Below are 20,387 nucleotides of genomic sequence, written 5' to 3'. Positions count from 1 at the left end.
AAATGAAAATTTTTCTGTAATGCTATTATTTTCTTTTGGTCTAATTATATTTTAATCCCCTCATAAAATGACATAACTAGATTCTTTTTAGTAGCCTAAAACATTTGGCTAACATAATTAGATAAAAAAGACCTCTCCAATCCCTCTCAATTTTGAAATTAAACAAATTGGTCCTTCGTAATAAAATCAAATCAATTTAATCCTTGTTAATTTTGAAAGCGAGCAAATAAGGACAATTGATCACGAAAGTATCATGATTTTTATTGGTATAATAATAAATTTAACCTTCAAAGTTTACACATTTTGTCAATTTGGTCCTAATTTAACAAATTTATCCCGCAACATTTGTGTAATTGTGTAAACATTGAGGTTGAATTTGTTGAATTTATAAGAACCAAAGTCAATTTGACAAAATATTGAAACATTGAAGGCTAAATTTGTTAGATTTGCCAATCAAAATTATGTACAATTGATGAAAGACATTAACGTCATGCTTAATTGTCTTTAGTTTTTCACCTTCAAAATTGATAAGGATTAAATTGGTCTAATTTTTTTTAGAGGGATTGAAATTGAAAGGAACTGAAGAGGTTTTTTACTGTAATTTTATTACTAGTTGAAAATGATTCACTATGTGCTTCATATTGTGTGATGGAATAACAATAAAAAAATCATACTATCATTTTAGCGACGACAAGTGATGGTATTTTCAATTTGGATATAAGGATAACATTTCAAAAATAAAAAAGACAAATGTATGCCAAATTGGAAGAACTAAACACCAAATTTCTGTGTCGACCAAACCCATGGTACAATGAAGTCCTAATGTCACAACTAACCCTTTTCATTTTCAACTATGGTTGGTAGTGAAGTAACACTTGACATTTCTTAAAACTAATGTGGAGACGGCCCAAAAAGAAAAATCTTGGGAAAGTGTTCTATTAAAACACCCCAACCTGAATCAATCGCCGGATTCGGACTACAAGGTGCTACACTCCATTACTAAATCTACCTAATATGTTCATTTAAAAAATACCACCAATTCAAGTCATGTAGTACTAACTCTTATTTATAAAAGCTTATCTTAGTACGACTCGCATGTTGAATCAAATTAATAGTAACCATTTATAACCTAGTTAAGTAATTTATTTCGTCAAGGGAATTTAATACAATTTTAAGACCCGTATAAAACAATTTACATCGGAAGTTCTACTATATTGAGATAGCTACTTGCTTTTAAAAGTTGATATAAAATTTCCAAACTTAATTACAACTCAACTCGGACCCTGAGACTTCGTTTCTGGGTCGCCCTGCTGTATGTATATTATATCAAATAAGGAAAGTCGCATGAGCTCAGCAAATCCTGGCCTGATCCCTCATCGAATCCTTGAATCGACATAATACTTGCAATTCATGACAAAACACTGGTAAGTTCAATTGAACTTAGTGAGTGATCCATACCTGAAGCCATCATAATGCTAATGTAACACCCCTTACTCGTATCCGTCGCCGGAATAGGATACGAGGTATTACCAGATTTTACTGATTTTTTTTAAAACTCAATATAACCCCTTTATAAATATCTAATCCTCCCTGCAAATTTTAAACCGAGACCAAGCCAACACAACCAATCCATTTCAACATATTTTCAAGATAGATTTATTGTATTCATAAGATAATCTCATCACATGCCAAAACCAAAATTTGTTAGCCATACCAATGGCTAACCATACATTCATTCCACATTAACATCTACTTTACTAGCTTATACATGCCATTGATTTCCAAAATAAAGTTTCTTTATATACCGATATTTTGAGGTTGATAGTGTGATGCGTCTCCGACTAAATCCGACCTCCGAGCTCTTAACACTACAAAACAGGGGAAAAAGAAACAGGGTAAGCACTTTGTGCTTAGTAAGCTCATGTAACAAGAATTAATCTTACCTAATATTTTCCATACAATGTAATAAACATTCATACACCCATTCCATACATTATTCCCCTATCATGCACAAACTCAACATTCAAATTAGTCCAATAATTTCCATGTATCAATAATTTATACCATGATTGATGAGCTCATCAATACCATGATTTCCATTTCCTTGTTATTTTTCCATATTTACCCCGTTGAACTACTTGGAATTTCGATGGATTTTCAGAGGTACACTTTAGTGTACAATTTCGGGTCTGTCAATTCATATTCATGTGTGCACATTTCCATTTCAGAGAGCACACTCCCTCGAACCTCATCCTTACAATGGATTACCGGTCGAGCTAAATCCTGTAATATAAACTCACAGAGTATTGTCGGGATTACCAGTCCAGGCTAAATCCCCTGCAATGACAATTACTCTAATGAGCTTGGATCTGAATTACCAGTCTAGGCTAAACTCAGACCCTAATTCGGATTACCCGTCCGGGCTAAATCCATTTTCCACATATTCTTCGGGAGGGCTATATCAGGATAGGATCACTCGTCCGGGCTAGATCCTTTTTACCGTCACTTCCTTTTCAGAGATCCATCGAATTTTCCTTTCATTCAACCAGGATTTATTTCCTCTTTTCATCAAGTATATCAATACTTCATCAATTATCATATAATAAACATACAACTCATATTCACAACAATAACAAACATTTCAAGCATTTAAGAATATAATTCAAGTTACACGAACTTACCTCGACACTTGTTCGTAACCAAAAATCTACTAATCCCGAACTTTTTCTTTTCCTCGATCTTGCTTCGTATTTGAATTTTCCGGATCTAAATAAATAAATTTAATCATTAATCTAATACATTTCATGTTCATATGTAACATTCTCTAAAATTCCATTATTATTTATAGTGCATTCAAAGCTCTCTTACTGAGTCACAGTCACTAAATTATTTATATCTTGAGCTACGGAACTCCAAATTAAGATCCGTTAATTTTCCCTGAAACTAGACTCACATATTTTCTTACCATAAAATTTTTAGAATTTTTGGTTTAGCCAATAAGTACAGTTTATTCTTTACTAAAAATTAAGTATCTCATTGTACAGAATTCAGATGATGTTTCCATTTGTTTCATCTGAAAATAGACTCATTGAGGATTCTAAGAATATAAATTATAACTCATAATCATTTTTTTACAATTTTTAATGATTTTCCAAAGTCAGAACAGGGGAACCCGAATTCATTCTAACATTGTCTCACAAAATCTATTATATCTCATGATTTACAATTCCATTGATTAAACCATTTCTTCTATGAGAAACTAGACTCAATAAGCTTTAATTTCATATTTTATTCATCCTCTAATTCGATATTTACAATTTTTGGTGATTTTTCAAAATTGGACTACTGCTGCTGTCCAAAATTGTTTTAGTGTATGATGTTAATTACCATTTTTCCCTAAACTTTCAATAAATGATAATTTCATCCCTACTCAATTAACCTCTCAATTGAGCTGATTTTTCTCAATTAACACTTTATCCCATCACTTTAAACTACTTTATAAGCTTTGAAAATCATAATTTTAATACTAGTCTTTAATTCCAAAATTTTTCACAATTAGGTCCTATAAATCAATTTCTATTGAAATTACCTAATAAAATCATCTCATAAACAAATTAAAGCTTCAATTTCATCCTATTTCATCATAAAATTCCAGCACATATTCATAGAAACTTTCAAATTCATTCATAAAATCAAAAACTAATGAATTTAGTAATAGGACCTAGTTGTAAAAGTCTTAGAAACACAAAAATTACAAGAAAAAGGCAAGGATTAACTCACTTGGTGCAAAAATTATTAAAAACCAGCTTGAAGAAACCCTTAGGACGTTTTTGGCTGATGAGAATGCAGAAAATATGAAGAGAATTCTAGATATTCCACTTTAGTCCTAACTTTTAAAGCAATTTTTGCAATATTCCAATTTTACTCTTAATTCTTCAATTCTCCTGATTTTTCTCAGCGTATGCCGCCCAAAATATCTCCTTTTGGGGTTATTTTCAATTTATGTCCATTCTCATTTAACAATTGAGTTATTTAATCCTTCTAGTAACTTTTACACGTTTTCAATTTAGTCCTTTTTACGTAATTGACTATCCAAACATTAAAATTTTCTAACGAAATTTTTATATCATATTACTAATATTTCATAATTATTTATAAAATTATTTTTGACTCGGTTTCTGAGATCAAAGTCTCGATACCTTATTTTTACCCAATTTCTTCAATAATTTCTTTTCTAACTAACCACTAAATCGGTAAAATTTTTCTATCAATATTTTCATACGATTTTCCTATCATATCAATATTCATGCAAAAATATTAAAATAAATTTATCTTTAAATCAGATTTGTGGTTACGAAACCACTATTCCGATAACCTTGAATTTGGGTCATTACAGCTAACAAGCTAATACTTCAAGGATCTGAATTCATATATGATGTTTTCTTGTACAAGAACATTTCATCAATCTTGCTGGTGTAATCTTGAGTTCAGGCAGTTTAACTTAGTTGGTACTTCTTTGAGAACAATTCAGCTTGCTAGGTTGTATTAGATCCAGATCAAACGATGGATATCAGGAGAGCACACATTCTGGACTACTCGCAGTCTTGCCCATATAAGGCTTTCCCTTATGAGAGTTCATAGATAGGTAATCACGAATATTGGTCGATATAAATTTGATATTTTGGCGGACAATACTTGCGGATTCTTTCTTCAATAGTTGTCCTTGCAGAATCTTGTGCAACAATTTCCTTGAGAGTTATTCTTCGTGGATTCTTACTTGGGAACTTATGAAAGAAAACCTATAGATAAACCCCATAGCACATTTGTACTAATAAATCCAGATAACCAATTAAGACAAATCTTGGCGAATAGTTCTTTTTGCGGACTGCTATTAATAACTTGTCCTAACGGGCTCAAATTCATAATACGATCCAAATAGGTTTTGGTTTCAGACCCAATGATGCATATTCATACTTTGTGAAACATAACTGTGGATCCATAAAGAAGACCCCATTAAAGATTAAGTGGAAATCTACTCACCTCAATTAAGTAAACATTCTGGCGGACTGTCATATCCTGCCTCTGTCTCGCAAAAACAGATAGCCCATTCTTAGTGAACTGCTCTTAGAAACAGATAACATGTAGGCGAATTCATACAAGTGAATCCTTTTCTGTGAAATTTTACATATGAGATAGCCTTAACGAACTGTCATATATTTTATATATGGACTCACATAAACAGATAGCTCGTACCTTTAGAGTTGCACCATACCATAGATTACCAAAAAACAAACTCATTTTTGGCGAATTTATTAAGTAGACTCCATATTTATGGAAACAGAGTTGTGGACATAAACACGAATTTGCATACGTGAATTATCTCGCGGACCTCCATTGGATCTTGCCTTATAGGCGATTCTAACAGATGCGTAACCGTAAACTATTTCGCGGACCTCCCTGGTTCATGCCATAACCATAGACTTGCATTCATTTATACGGCTTAAAGCATCTGACTCTGTAAAGTCTTTTACTACCTATAAAGGGTTTTCATACGTCCCATAAAGGGCTCTTGTATACTGGTGCGCACATTTCTTCGTACAGTCCGCCCAAACCTCTGCAAAGCCAATATCATTAATATTCAGGTTCTGTATAGTTCGACCGGACCTCTAAAAATCCTCCTTGTTAATTTGAATGCATAAGTGTTCCCCCATAAGACTGGGGTCATTTGCCAATCTCGATTTGCATTCACATGCTACACTAGAGGCAAACTTTATAACATATCAAATTCTCATTCTCCGTCTTCCATCTCAAACACACTTTGACAGCTCTCCACTACTCCGCACAATTCATACACATGTATTTCATACACAAACAATCAACCAATATACTGTTTAAACATGAAACATATTATGTTAACATTTCATCCATATCACATGAATAAACCTACGTCCAATCATACATTTTCATGTCAAGACATAGCACGCATCTTTTGAGACCTAAGTTAAACATACTCAGCACATGATACTAAAAATAAATAGACATCCTTTAAGACCTAAGTGCTGGAACTAACCTGGAGGTTGACACCAAGTCTACCTACTTAGCTTTTCCATTGCTACATGAACCTCAATAGTCAAAAAAGTATAACAATCAATTCAGAATTCAAACAAAGATAATTCATCATCATAAAAACCATAATTCCTTTACATGCAAAGGCCATTTAAAATGATTACACGTAAATTTACCCGATACAAAACAAAATCAATGAATTAACTGAAATCCTTAACTTTCTCTCTTTTCTTTAAATGTATGAACACAAAAAGATTAAGAAGCTTATCAGCTTGATAAATCATCAGTTACTTATGCACAAACCTTATTTTCTTTCCTCCATGCAGACCGCTTCTTAATCTTTCTCTCTTATAACCAAACCAGTGAAGAAGATGAAGAAAGAATAGAAAAATGAAAGAACCACCCCAAAGAATAATGTCTCTCTCTCTCCCTTATATACTACTCCCGCACTTCCTTCATTAATTTCAAATTCAACACCCAAGTGTAAAAATCCACGATTACCATGTCTCCCACTATGATATATTTCTAGTTCAAATGTAACAAAACCAAAGTTGAAATCCAACTTTTCCTCAACTAGTCCTCAATTCCTCTTATTTCTACTAGAATCCGCTCAATTTGTAAACTTTTCAAATAAATACCCAAAATCACAATTTCAACTTAAACTTTAACATTTCGGGGTGTGACATCCATAATTACTTACAATTTGTCACTATTCCACTTGATGTGCATATTAATCTTAAACCTCAAAATAATTCAATCTTAGTCCATGCCATTTGATAATCTTTATTATAGTATATATATTTGACTATATCTTTATTGTTTTATTTCATACAATTAAAATTTCTTATTTTTATAAAAATACTAAAATTTGAACTACTCGTAAACAAAGATTGGAATTGAATTTAACAAATTTAAGATTGAAGTTTTAAATAGATAACTTAGAAAGATAATTGGAAGTCACCTTCAAAGTCAAGCATTTATACCCAACATTCATGCAATAGATTACTTATAAATTTTGAGAAAATAGAATGTCGGTAATGACAATATATCACAAAGAAAAGAGAAATAAAATAAAGAACACACAGATATTTTAAATGGAAACCCTTTAGGGAAAAAACCACGGGCAGTGGAAAAGAAAATTCACTATGTCGAATTTGAATAATTACAAGAAGAGTTTCGACTACATTTATTTATAGGTTGAAAAAAAACCTAATTCTAATCAAAGTCAAATATATTATGCTAATAAATGCTAAATATATTATACTCATAAATACTAAATCTTCTAGAAAAAAGATATATTTTGTTTAACTTGACTTGCAAGCAATCTCTTAGAATTTGGGTTACACAACTCTAATAATCTCCACCTTCACACGAATTCTCAACGAACAAGTTTTTCACATTTTCCATAAAACCCTTTAAAGGTTTAACTTCAACAATGAACACCAACCAAGTCTAAGCAATGCTCAAACTTGGTTATAGGAAGTGACTTAGTCATCATATCTGCAGGATTTTCATGAGTACTAATTTTGCTCACAATAATATCACCACGAGTAATAATATCACAAATAAAATGATATCTAATATCAATGTGTTTTGTTCTCTCATGAAACATTTGATCTTTTGTAAGGAAAATGACACTCTGACTATCACAAAATATTGTACTAATTTGAAGGTCTTCATTGAGTTCACTAAAGAGTTCCTTCAACCAAATAGCTTCTTTACAAGCCTCGGTAATCGCCATGTACTCAGCTTCAGTGGTAGACAAAACGACTGTAGTTTGCAAAGTGGCTTTTCAACTGATTGCACAACTTTCGATTGTAAAGACATAACCTGTGAGAGATCTTCTTCTATCAAGGTCTCCAGTAAAATCAGCATCAACTTACCCAATGACTCCATCTCTAGTTCTTTCAAATTGTAAGCAAACATTAGTAGTACCTCGTAAGTATCTTAAAATCCATTGGACTGCTTTCCAATGTTCTTTACCAGGATTCGCCATGTATCTGCTAACTGCACTGACTGCATATGATAAATTTGGACGTGAATAAACCATAGCATACATGAGAAATCCCACTGCACTAGAGTATGGAACATGTGACATGTACTCAATCTTATCATCTAATTGAGGAGACAAAACCGATGAAAGTCTGAAATGGGCTGCTAAAGGAGTATTAATAGGCTTAGCACTCTGCATATTGAACTTGAAAAGAACTTTCTCAACGTATCTCTTCTAACTTAGGTACAATTTACTTGCTTTTCTATCTATGAGAATCTCTATACCAAGTATCTGCTGGTCCCAAATCTTCCATCTCAAATTCTTCACTTAGTTGGGCTTTGACATTTCTTTATCTTTCCTTTATCTTTTGCTGCTATCAACATGTCATCAACATAAAGGAGTAGATACACAAAAGAACACCACTATTTTTCTTAAAGTAAAAACAACTGTCAAAACTACTTTTTTTGAAATAATGAGAAGTTATCAAGGAATCAAACCTCTTGTACCACTATCTTGGTGACTGTTTCAAACCATAAAGGGACTTTTCAGCAAGCAAACATAGTTCTCTTTTTTTGAGACTGTAAAACCCTCTGGTTATTGCATGTAAATATCCTCATTAAGTTCTCCATGCAAAAATATAGTTTTTACATCTAACTGCTCAAGCTCCAACTTATGTATGGCTACAACACCGAGCAAAGCTCGAATCGAACTATGCTTCACAACTGGGAGAACACATCTGTGAAGTCCACTCCTGGAATTTGACTATAACCCTTTGTAACAAGCTTTGCTTTATATCTGGGTTCTTCAACTCCTGAAGTCTCTTCTTTCTTTTTAAACACCTATTTACAACGAACAACCTTTTTACCTTTAAGAAGTTTCACAAGATCTTATGTTCTATTTTTGTGGAGTGATTTAATCTCCTCTTGCATAGCAAACATCCACTTTTCTGAGTCTTCACAGCTAACCACCTCAGAATAATTAGATGGCTCTTGGTTTGCATCTATATCTTCAGCCACATTTAAAGCATAAACAACTAGATCAACTTTGGTATACTTCTTTGGAGGTTTAATTTCTTTTCTAGTTCTATTTTTGTGATAGAGTATTGTGGTAAAGAAGCAACTATATTCTGAATTTTTGTACTGGCTTGATGAGTCGGCTCTGTTGTAGATTTTGGATTAATTTGATACTTCACTTACTTTTGATTTTCTTTATTGGAAGAGTCTTTAAGAAATAAGTTAAGTAGCATAGCAGTTTGATCAAAAACAACATCTCTGCTAATCATAACTTTTCTATTTTCAGGACACCATAACTTATAACCTTTTACACTAGCTTTATAACTAAGAAAAACACATTTAATGGATCTCGATTCTAATTTTTCATTATCAACATGAGTATACGCAGGACACCCAAAGATCTTTCAATCAGAATAGTCAGCAGGATTACCAGACCATATCTCTTGTGGAGTTTTTTTCTCAATGGCAATGAATGAAGATCGATTAATCAAAATACATACAGTAGAGGCTGCTTTGGCCTAAAACGACTTTGGTAAGTTGGCATTTGACAACATATATCGAACCTTCTCCATGATCGTTCTGTTCATTCGTTCTGCAATGCCGTTTTGCTGTGGAGTATGACGAACTGTCAAGTGTCTCACGATCCCTTCTGACTTGCACAGTTTATTAAACTCATCAGAACAAAACTCTAAACCATTGTCTGTGCGGAGGTATTTTATTTTTTTTCTCATCTATTTTTCAATCATAGTTTTCTAAGACTTAAATGCGGAAAACATATCACTTTTCTGCTTCAGGAAGGACGCCTAAACTTTTTTGGAAAAATCATCAATAAAAGTTAGCATATAATTAGCTCCACCTCTCGAAGGCATTCTGGGTGGCCCCCACAGATCAGAATGAATATACTCTAACGTTTCCTTTGTGTTATGGATTCCTCTAGTGAATCGAACTCTCTTTTGCTTCCCAAAAGCGCAGTGCTCATAGAATTTTAGTTTGGAAATTCCTTACCCATCAAGAAGTCCTCTTTTGCTCAATTCTGCCATGCCATTCTCACTGATATGCCCTAGGTGCATATGCCAAAGTTTAGTAATATCATCATCTGATAAGGAAGAGGAAGCGACAGCTATATCTTCAGTAATAGTAGAACCCTACAAAATATATAACTTGACAGTCTTTCTCTGCCTTTTCATCACAACTAGAGAACCTTTGGAAATCTTCAAAACCCCACTTTCAGCTGTGTATCTGTACCCTTTTGAATCAAGAGTACTAAACGAAATTAAATTTCTCTTCAATTCTGAACATGTCGCATGTCACTAAGTGTTCTGACAACTCTGTCAAACATCTTAACTTTAATTGTTCCAACACCTGTAATTTTACATGAAACATTATTTCCCATCAAAACAACACCTTCAGATACTGTTTCGTAAGTTGTAAACTAATCTCGATTGGGACTCATGTGGAAGGTGCAGCTAGGATCAAGGATCCACTCCTCGCTCACTTTAGAATTGTTGACAGAAGCGACTAGAAGTTCACTATCGCTGTAGTCTTCTACAACATCAGCTTCATCAAAATTTTCTGGTTATTTTCCCTTTTGATTCACAGCCTCCCTTTTGATATTGTTCTGTAGCTTATAGCACTCAGATTTAATATACCATTTCTTCTTGTAGAAGTTACAAGTTTTACCTCTGTTTGAAGACTTCGATCTACCCTTAGATTTACCGCGAGGATTCTGTTTATGTGTCCTTCCATGATCATCATCAGCATTTTGTTCTTATCTCCCATGAACAATGAGACTCTCTTTCTTAAAGTCGAGTTTAACCACAAGATGCTTCATCTTATCATACGATGCCAAAAAATCATAAACCTCATCAATTGTGAGAGACTCACTACTATATAAAATCATGTCTTTAAAGGTTGAATAAAACGGGGGCAACGAACAAAGTAGAACCAACCCTAGATCTTCCTTATCATATTGAACCTCCATGACCTCCAAGTTTGAGAAAATTTCTTTAAACACTGGTAAATGTTCGTGCACAGACGCACCTTCCTCCAAACGATGAGGATAAATACGTTGCTTCATATGCAACTTGCTAGTTAGAGTTTTCGACATGCATATTTGTTCCAGCCTTTTCCATAATGCAGCGACGGTCTTCTCCTTCATCATATCCTGTAAAATTTCGTTTGACAAATGTAGATGTAATTGTGTTAACGTCTTTCGATCCTTATGCTTCTTCTCTTCATCTGTTAATGATGAAGACATCTTATCTATCCTTAACAGGGTATTCTCCAGATCTATCTACACAAGAACTGCTTGCATCTTAATCTGTCATAATGCAAATCTGGTTTTGCGATCCAACAGCGAAATTTCATACTTCAAAGACGCCATTACCGTGATCGAGATGAACAACCCAGAAGCTCTGATACCAATTTGAGAAAATAGAACGTCTGTAATGACAATATATCGCAAAGAAAAGAGAAATAAAATAAATAACATATAGATTTTTTACGTGGAAACCCTTTCGGGAAAAAACCACGGGCAGAGGAGAAGAAAATTCACTATGTCGAATTCGAATGATTACAAGAGGAGTTTCGACTACATCTATTTATAGGCTGAAAAAAATCTAATTCTAATCAAACATATTTTATGCTAATAAATGCTAAATATATTATACTCATAAATACTAAATCTTCTAGAAATAAGATATATTTCGTCTAACTTGACTTGCAAGCAATCTCTTAAAATTTGGGTCATACAACTCTAACAAATTTAATATTCACCTACCTAAGTGTCAATATCAATGACGATAATATTAATTCTTTTAAGGTAGACAATGTTAAGTTTTAATTTTGGGTTTTACTACATATTTTATTAATTCACAAAAGTTAAGCACAATTTCTCAATTTACATAAATTAGAATCACGATGAAATTTTGTAAATATTGCCTATTCTCTGCTCTAAAACATTTGATTTAATTGATATAACGAGTTAATATATATTTAAAAATTGATTTTTTTAAAATAATAGATCTTTTACGGATATTTTGGGTTTTATAAATTTTATATAATGTATTTAAATAAAATAACTTAAATTACCCTTAAAAACTAGACAAACAGAACTTAAATATTGTCAAATATCATTATTTTTAAATATATTTTATTACACCTTAAAAGAAGACTCTGGCACTTATTTAACTTTGGCCATCAATGTCCTTAAAAATCAAAAAATTTTTAAAATAAAAACCTCATTTAAAAATAATCTCTTAAAAGAAAAACTATCATTTATTCCTTCTTAAGAAAATACTATTAATTTAAAAATAAGTATATATTTTTTCTCAGTCAAAATATATATTTTTATATTTTTCTTTAACCAATATAATGGAGGTGATAAAAGCTAATTTGTACTAGAAAAACTTGTTTTGATTGATTGATACTGATTGTTAAGGGTATTTAAATTTCAGTTAAAATCGAATTAATTGACTGAATCAATCTAATTCGGTTAATTGATTTAATTTGATTGGAGATCGATTAATGATTTTTAAAAGTTCGATTATCGGTTAATTCGGTTCAAATTAGGTAATTAACCTTATTAACCAAACTTAATTATGCAGTGTTTCAAAACTTAAAATTTCAATTAACTTTCAAGACAAATGAACATTATCAATGTATTTTTGATATGTTTTATACTTGTTTTAACAAAAAGGAAAACATATAGATTTCAATTAATTTGGTTAACCAACGAATTAACTGAAATATTTCGTTCGATTATTTTTTTAAAAAAATTCAATTTAATTAACGATTAAAAAGTATACAATTCAGTTAATACTAATTCAGTTCGGTTAACCATTACCTCTAACCACTATAAACATAGCTCATGAAAAGTGTGGTATATATTTTATTATAATTTTGTACATACTACCTATATTATATTATTTTTAGTTTAAAATAATAAATTTGATTATTTACTGTATGTAATTTTCCACGCACATGTATATTTTAAATATGAATATGTCATACTTGTGAGTCTTTTAGTAATTATTATTTTTAATAGAGATTAAAACAAATATAGAATAAAAGGGTAATTCCTAGCTTCACTAAGCATGCTTCATATGTCATTTAAGACCTTTATTTGGTGGAATTTTATTTTAGATAAAGAATCTAAATTTATTTAGCTCTAACATTAATTATATATGATACCAACATTATTTTATAGAATTTTCATCTTAATTAGTTAATAATTAGTTAATTTGCAATCATATTTACTGGCCGTGGAGTAAATATCACTTTCTCTTGTCAATACCTTCTATCTCTTCTATCTGACCATTAAGTATATTGACCGTAACCAAACAATTACTTCCATCAATAATTGTTTTACGCCTCTTTTGTAAGTTATATTCAATCCGTCCATGATTGTCCATAGTTTCACATCAAGTGCAGAACAAACGCCTATATTCCAACTGTAATCAGTAACCCATTTACTTCAGTGATCCCAAAATAGATCTCCAGAAGTTTGGTCGAATATTCTTTTAAAATAATTTTATTTATTCAAAATAATGGAAAAAGAAAAAAAAAACATAGTAGCATGCCATAATTGTGACAATATTCTTGCCTCCTCGATATGTCTAAAATTATCAACAACATAAAAAAGCAGGGATTAAGTTGTTGATATTTCAAAAATTAAGATTTAATCCCCATATATATATCTTTTAAGTCAATGAAAATGAAATTTAGTTGAATCTTATATACAATAAAATACATGCATGGGACCAAATCTACAAATTAAAGATTAATACCTAAAAATAATATGCAACCAAAATAAACCCATTCTTTTGATTTAATTATGCTATTATTCCTTGTATTTTTATATATTTAAGATTTAATCTCGACCAATTAGTTATTTAATTTTTCATTCTTTCAATTTTAATAATTAAAATTTAATTCATAATGCAATAAAAAAGTAAAAATAATTCTCACGTACTAATAAAATGTTATAATTAGATTTTAATTACGAAATCAAAAAGTAAAAATATTAAAATTTAAATGTGTGAAGAACCATAAATTAATAGCAAAAATAAACCCACTGCCATCGAAAATAACTTTGAAAGGAAGAGCTCTAAGAAACTGCCAACTTTTATTGTGTGTGTGTGTTTTTCCAATAAATATCCTTGAATACACCCTTTGGTCCCAGATTTCATCATTCTATTATGTAAAAATTAAGAAATTAATCCTTATATTTTATAAATAAAAAATAAAAAAGGTTAATAAATATGTAATTTTGAATATTTGATTTTCACTTTTTTTTTTAGGATAGCAATTTAACCCAAGACATTGTTATCCAATTGGAATAGTTCCCAAAGTAGAGGGATTAAATTAAGAATTAAACCCAGCTGAATTCAGCTACGACTCAATCTCTTTGAACTAAACAAATTTGATAAATCTTACCATATTATCCGAAAAATATGAAGTCTTTTCTGATGATTTTCTTGGAAGGAATATACCAAATATTTGCATTTTTATACTAACCAGAAGCAACCAGCCATTTTCGTTTCCTTTAACATGAACAAAAAAAACCCAGTAGCAGTGTGAAAAGAAAAGAAAAAGTCAACTAAAAATTGATGAAATTGTCGTCATCAAATAATGGTAAACGCTTCACGGCATAGTTGTCTCTGAAATCTGAATACATTATATGTTATATCAGTAATAGTAAATATATATATATATATACATATATTAAGTATGATTAGTTTAGTTTCTTGTTTAAGTATGATTAGTTTAGTTTCTTGTTTAAGTAAAATGGTGGATTTCTTGAAGCTGTTGAGCTGCAAAGGAAGTTGGTATGTTTTTTTAGTACTTTTTTTTCTCTTTTTGATTTGATATTTGTTTTACTTTTATGGGTTTCTATTAGTTCTTGAATTATCTGAATTAAGGGTATAGCTTTTCATTTATGTCTGTTTTCTTTTTCAAGCTTAAGCTCCAATGGAAAATGCCCTTGTTAATATATATAGATTTTAATTTGTACATTTCTATACTTATTTTCATGAATTTGTTTCTTTAACTTGCCTTGATTGATTGTATGTGTATATAGGTATATATATTGTAAGCAAAAGGGACATTATCTTTATCTATTGATTACATACCAAAAGAGTACTAAATCTGCAGGTTCTTTCCTTGTATTCAAGTTCTAAGCCAAGTAGAGTTGCTAATGAATAATGAACAATGAATAATTGTAACATTGTATTTTCTATGAAGCTGCAGATTATTTGGTCTTATAAGAAGAAACTGGCAGAATAATGGAGAAGAAAGAAAAAGAAGCAGAAAATGAACTGGTGTTGCCACCTTCTCCAACTTTAACTATTGGTATAGCTATCAATGGAAATAGAGAAAGCAAATATGTGGTTAAATGGGCATTGGAGAAATTCGTTCCTGAAGGAAATGTCATGTTTAAGTTGTTACATGTTCGTGCGAAGATTAAACTTATTCCTACTCCAAGTGAGTCAAGGATCTTAAAGATTAGTGTATCTGCTCATGGATGATAGTTAACTTTTTTGTTTCTCAAGAAACTTTTGTTAAATATTTGGGAAAATTTCATCAATTTAAGAATGCTATGTTTAATGCAAATTGACTGAAATCATATCGATTCTAGTGGGGAACTTGCTTCCGATTTCACAAGTTCGAGAAGATGTAGCTGCAGCTTATAAGAAGGAACTGGAATGGCAGGCAAATGAAATGCTTCTTCCTTATAAGAAAATGTGTGCTCAAAGAAAGGTATATTCTTGTTTTTCTTATTGAACATTATTGTGCATGTTCCCCCAAAAAGTGAACTAAATTTGCTTAAATTTTGAAGGTGGAAGCTGATATTATAATCATTGAATCAGACCAAGTGGCGAATGCAATAGCAGAGGAGGTTTCAAAGAACACTATCACTAGACTTGTTATCGGAGCTTCATCTCGTGGGATGTTGACAAGGTATTTTAACACAACATAGTGAAAAAAAGCAATTCCCATACCTTTTTGGATATGAATCAGTTGCTGTTGTGTAAAATCTACTGATGCATTGATTTTCATATTCTCGGAAACGGGGTATTCATATCGAGTTTTCCTTTTCTGGTTCGTCCTAGGAAAAGGAAAGTGAGCATCAAAGAGCCAGTCTTTGCATATCTGTTTACTTATGTGCTCTATATTTACTGTTATCCACTAGCTCCACCAATAATTTTGTAAATATGATAATATCTGTAGGAAGCTTAAGAAAAATAACTTGTCCTCGAGAATATCAGCCTGCGCTCCAAGCTTTTGTACACTCTATGCTGTTTCTAAAGGAAAGTTGACATCAATTCGGCCATCTGATTCAGAGATGAATGGAAGCACTAAAGATGACAGTAGTGAAACAAGTTTTTCTTCCAAGAACTCATCGGACTACAGTTTCAGTTTGCAGACAGGTACTTATCTTTCACTAAATGATTGACACAAACTACTCATAAAGAACCTTCATTTCTCTTTTCTGTAACTGCAGAATTAGGCTCTGTGGCAACCTATGCTACTTTCCGTTCTCCATCCCTGCCAATGCAGAGATCTCAAGCACTTTCAACGATAAATCAAACGCATTTACATTCAAGAACGAGTTCTCTTTCTAGATCGACTGAGTCCACTCAGTTTAAATCTCCCGATAACAACCATTCTCGATGCCAATCTCTTGACAATGCAGCAGGGAATGATGATATGAGCTCTTGTCCCAACAGTTCAGAATCTAGAGAAGCAGTCAGTCAAAATTCCAGTCGCAGAAGCTTGCAAACCGATCAACAATCATGGTTACCAGATCAAATATCAACCTTGGATGCACAGACAGACAATAATCCGTCCGAATGTCAGGTAGGTTTGGCCTTCATTGTTCAAAAACGGGATGAGTGTTATGCATCATTATAGCCTTATATGGTATTTCATTACTCATCATGGTAGCCTTATGAATAAGGATATTCATTCTTTTGTCTCATCATCTTTTCAGTTAATGGATGTGCATAGGTGAACTCTGTAATTTTCACGGTGCTTAAATTATAGGATGCAGTAACTCGTAATTTGCATTGACCTTTAAGTAGTAATTTACCTTCAAACAGATGTTTTAGTGAAGAAAAATGTGATTTTTACTGAAAATGCATAGTGCCTTTGGGTTTAGTTTTGGAATTCAATATGAAACTTGCACATATACGCAGGTAAATATCAACTTTGAGATAGAAAAGCTGAGAACCGAACTCAGACACATTCGAGAAATGCATGCGGCAGCTCAAAGTGAGACCATTGATGCATCCCAGAAGGTTAGTTGCATTATATCGACTTTGCCTTCTTCCCGAATCACATCTTTGCTGCTATTTGGCATCCTGGTCACTGAGCTTCTTTACTTTTCTAAGTTGTTCTCTCCATCATCTGTTCGGGTTAACGGACTGATTCACTTCTTTCTCTGTCAACACTGTTTTCTCAGTTGAATACTCTAAGTAAACGTCGCCTAGAGGAAGCAATGAAGCTTAAGGAGGTATGTTTGAAAGAGGAGGAAGCTAAAGAATTAGCTAGACAAGAGAAGGCGAAGTGTGAAGCTGCTATAAGAGAAGCTGTGCATGTGAAGGGGCGTGCCGACAGAGAAGCTTCACTGAGGCAAGAGGCGGAGATGAAAGCCTCTCACGAAGCTAAAGAAAAAGAAAAGCTCGAGAATTATCTGACAGGTCCCCTCCAGCAATACCAGAAGTTCACTTGGGACGAGATTGTGTCAGCTACATCCTCGTTCTCGGAAGATCTTAGAATTGGAATGGGAGCATATGGAACTGTCTATAAATGCATATTCCATCATACCGCTGCAGCGGTGAAAGTTCTCCACTCAAAAGAAAATGGTAGGACTAAGCAATTCCAGCAGGAGGTACAATTTCTTGGATTAAACCAAAGAAATAATAGTTCATAGATAATTATGAGGTGATTTGACCCTGAAAAATCTTGTCTTTCTTCCCTGTTTCAGCTTGAAATATTGAGCAAAATTCGTCATCCGCATTTACTTCTCCTTCTCGGTGCATGTCCCGAACATGGTTGCCTAGTTTATGAGTACATGGAAAATGGTAGCTTGGAGGACAGATTGCTGCGGAAGAACAATACCCCACCAATCCCTTGGTTCGAAAGATACAGAATTGCTTGGGAAGTAGGGTCAGCTCTTGTTTTCCTCCACAACTCAAAGCCTGAACCAATCATTCATCGTGACCTTAAGCCTGCGAACATTTTACTTGATCATAACTTTATGAGCAAGATCGGTGATGTAGGACTTTCCATGATGATAACTACAGATTCTTCCTCTACATCCACCGTGTACAAGGACACTGGACCTGTTGGAACACTCTGCTATATCGATCCTGAGTATCAAAGAACCGGGTTGATATCTCCAAAATCTGACATTTATGCTTTTGGGATGATAATACTACAGTTGCTAACCGCAAAACCCGCTATAGCACTAACTCATGTGGTGGAAACAGCAATCGATGACGACAACTTAACCAGAATTTTAGATTCAGAAGCTGGAAACTGGCCAGTTGAAGAAACAAAGGAATTAGCTATATTGGGACTGAGTTGTGCTGAACTTCGACGTAAAGACCGACCTGGTTTGAAAGACCGAGTTCTTCCCATACTAGAGAAAATGAAGGAGGTTGCAAATAAGGCCCGAAATTCAATCTCCAACATACAGTCTGCACATCCTAACCACTTCATTTGCCCCATATCAAAGGTATGCAGAGATAGTCTTCTACAATTTGTTAAATGAAAACAAGGATTTGTCGTCGTTGCACGTTGGATATACACTCAAAAGAACACACCAGCAGTAGCATATGCACTGATGCTTCACAATGCCCATTCCATTGCCTGATTGAAATTTGGTTTTTTTTTTTTTTTTTGGGTTCTAACAGGATGTAATGGATGAACCGTGTGTAGCTGCAGATGGATACACATATGAGCGCAAAGCAATAGAGAAATGGATTGAAACGAATGATATATCACCAATGACAAATTTGGCTTTGCCAAATAAGAATCTGCTTCCAAATTACTCTCTTCTTTCTGCAATTTTGGAGTGGAAGTCCAGAAAACAATGATTTCTTTTTCTTCTTTTTACTGTATATTCTTTCCCTTAATCCCACTACTGCAACTATATATATATATATATATATGCTTCCTTTCTGCAACTTCAAGTCCACTGTAAGTCTTTGCTAGTATTTCATCTGTAAGAAATGCAATTGTATATTATATATAGCGGAGGATCTTGAAATTTAGTTATGTTTTGAGCCAATATCAACATAATTCCATGGAACATGTTCTTGTTATAACCATGCTCGATTAGCATTATTATATGTTTATATATTGTACACACAAATAATTATATTTATCTAATGTAAAAATAATTTATACATTTTTAAAACTGTACAACTGAATCAAAATCAAAGTTCTATTTATATATTCAAACCACAATTAAAATTTCATCTATATAATTATGCTAAATGATAGATCATGTATCTAATCACACATTAGATTAAAATTTATGTATAACTTTAAAATTTATCTTGTTTAATTAAAGTAAAAAATAAAAAGATAACACATAAAATTCAATTATAAACGAAACATATAAAAGTAAAAAGTTGTTTTATGGGTATATTTAATCTAGTAGTTAACTATCAGTCAAGTAAAATATGTGTATCAAAATAAAGGGTATAGTAAAATAATAAAATAATATTTGCGAACATTTAACTGATAACCAATAAAATACATAGAAAATAAGAAAGCTAATTTTTTATGAAACTAAATATTTGGCACTGTAATTTGGATTCAAGTTATGTTAGTCGTGTTGTTAGTAGGGTTTTTTTATTCAAAAGAGAATTATAAATTTAAAGACTTGTTTATTTATATGTATTGTATTAAAAGATAATTTTTTAAATATATGTTTTCTTAATAAAGGATTAAAATGATAATTATCTAAAAATTAAATCGATCGAAGATTTCAATGTATTCCTTTTTCATTGGACCTCCGATGGAATTGATTTTAAAATATGTTTTCTATATATGGTCAATTTTTAATTAATTATTTGATCATGGCCACATAAGAGAACCCAATTAAAAAGCGCCACGTTATCATCTGAGCCCCACCGACCAAATGGGTCCCACTTAACAACCTCTTTGATCCTGGGTCAAAAAGATAAAAGCCGACGCTACCTAATTCGTCACTTAAGAGGAAACAAAAGGGTCTAATTTTACCATCAGTCTCTTACTCTCTCCATCTTTTAAAATTTAGTCCCTTTCCTTTTAATTCAAAA

At 32.3% G+C, this 20,387-nt stretch overlaps 1 protein-coding gene across 6 annotated transcripts; it reads left to right on the top strand.

Moving 5' to 3' along the window:
• The first annotated feature begins 14,511 nt into the window (after nt 1–14,511).
• LOC105785294 (U-box domain-containing protein 35) lies at nt 14,512–19,356 on the top strand. 6 transcript variants are annotated; one of them, XM_012611317.2, is made up of 11 exons: nt 14,512–14,706; nt 15,152–15,225; nt 15,322–15,555; nt 15,710–15,831; nt 15,911–16,032; nt 16,303–16,502; nt 16,577–16,932; nt 17,271–17,372; nt 17,537–17,965; nt 18,062–18,814; nt 18,993–19,356. In XM_012611317.2, exons 3-11 carry the CDS (start codon nt 15,357–15,359, stop codon nt 19,173–19,175), a joined length of 2,466 nt encoding a protein of 821 aa, XP_012466771.1. In that variant the 5' UTR covers nt 14,512–14,706; nt 15,152–15,225; nt 15,322–15,356; the 3' UTR covers nt 19,176–19,356. The 6 variants fall into 6 exon arrangements, with proteins under 6 accessions (XP_012466771.1, XP_052488999.1, XP_012466778.1 ...); XM_052633041.1 differs by lacking the exon at nt 14,512–14,706 and adding an exon at nt 14,744–14,900 and having other exon boundaries at nt 19,018–19,356; XM_052633040.1 differs by lacking the exon at nt 14,512–14,706 and adding an exon at nt 14,745–14,900 and having other exon boundaries at nt 16,583–16,932.
• Nucleotides 19,357–20,387: the final 1,031 nt, after the last annotated feature.

The sequence above is a fragment of the Gossypium raimondii genome, chromosome 7 (genome assembly GCF_025698545.1).
Source record: "Gossypium raimondii isolate GPD5lz chromosome 7, ASM2569854v1, whole genome shotgun sequence".
NCBI lineage: Eukaryota > Viridiplantae > Streptophyta > Magnoliopsida > Malvales > Malvaceae > Gossypium > Gossypium raimondii.
Note: the sequence above shows the minus strand (reverse complement) of the source record. Positions and strands in the feature narration are given on the sequence as shown.

What these genes read in the sequence shown, in the direction of transcription:
- LOC105785294 (XM_052633039.1), top strand. Translation starts at nt 15,357, where the DNA reads ATGGAGAAGAAAGAAAAAGAAGCAGAAAATGAACTGGTGTTGCCACCT. An exon ending in CTAAGCAATTCCAGCAGGAG is followed by an intron (nt 17,966 to 18,061) that starts GTACAATTTCTT and finishes TCCCTGTTTCAG; the next exon opens with CTTGAAATATTGAGCAAAAT. An exon ending in TCATTTGCCCCATATCAAAG is followed by an intron (nt 18,815 to 18,992) that starts GTATGCAGAGAT and finishes GGGTTCTAACAG; the next exon opens with GATGTAATGGATGAACCGTG.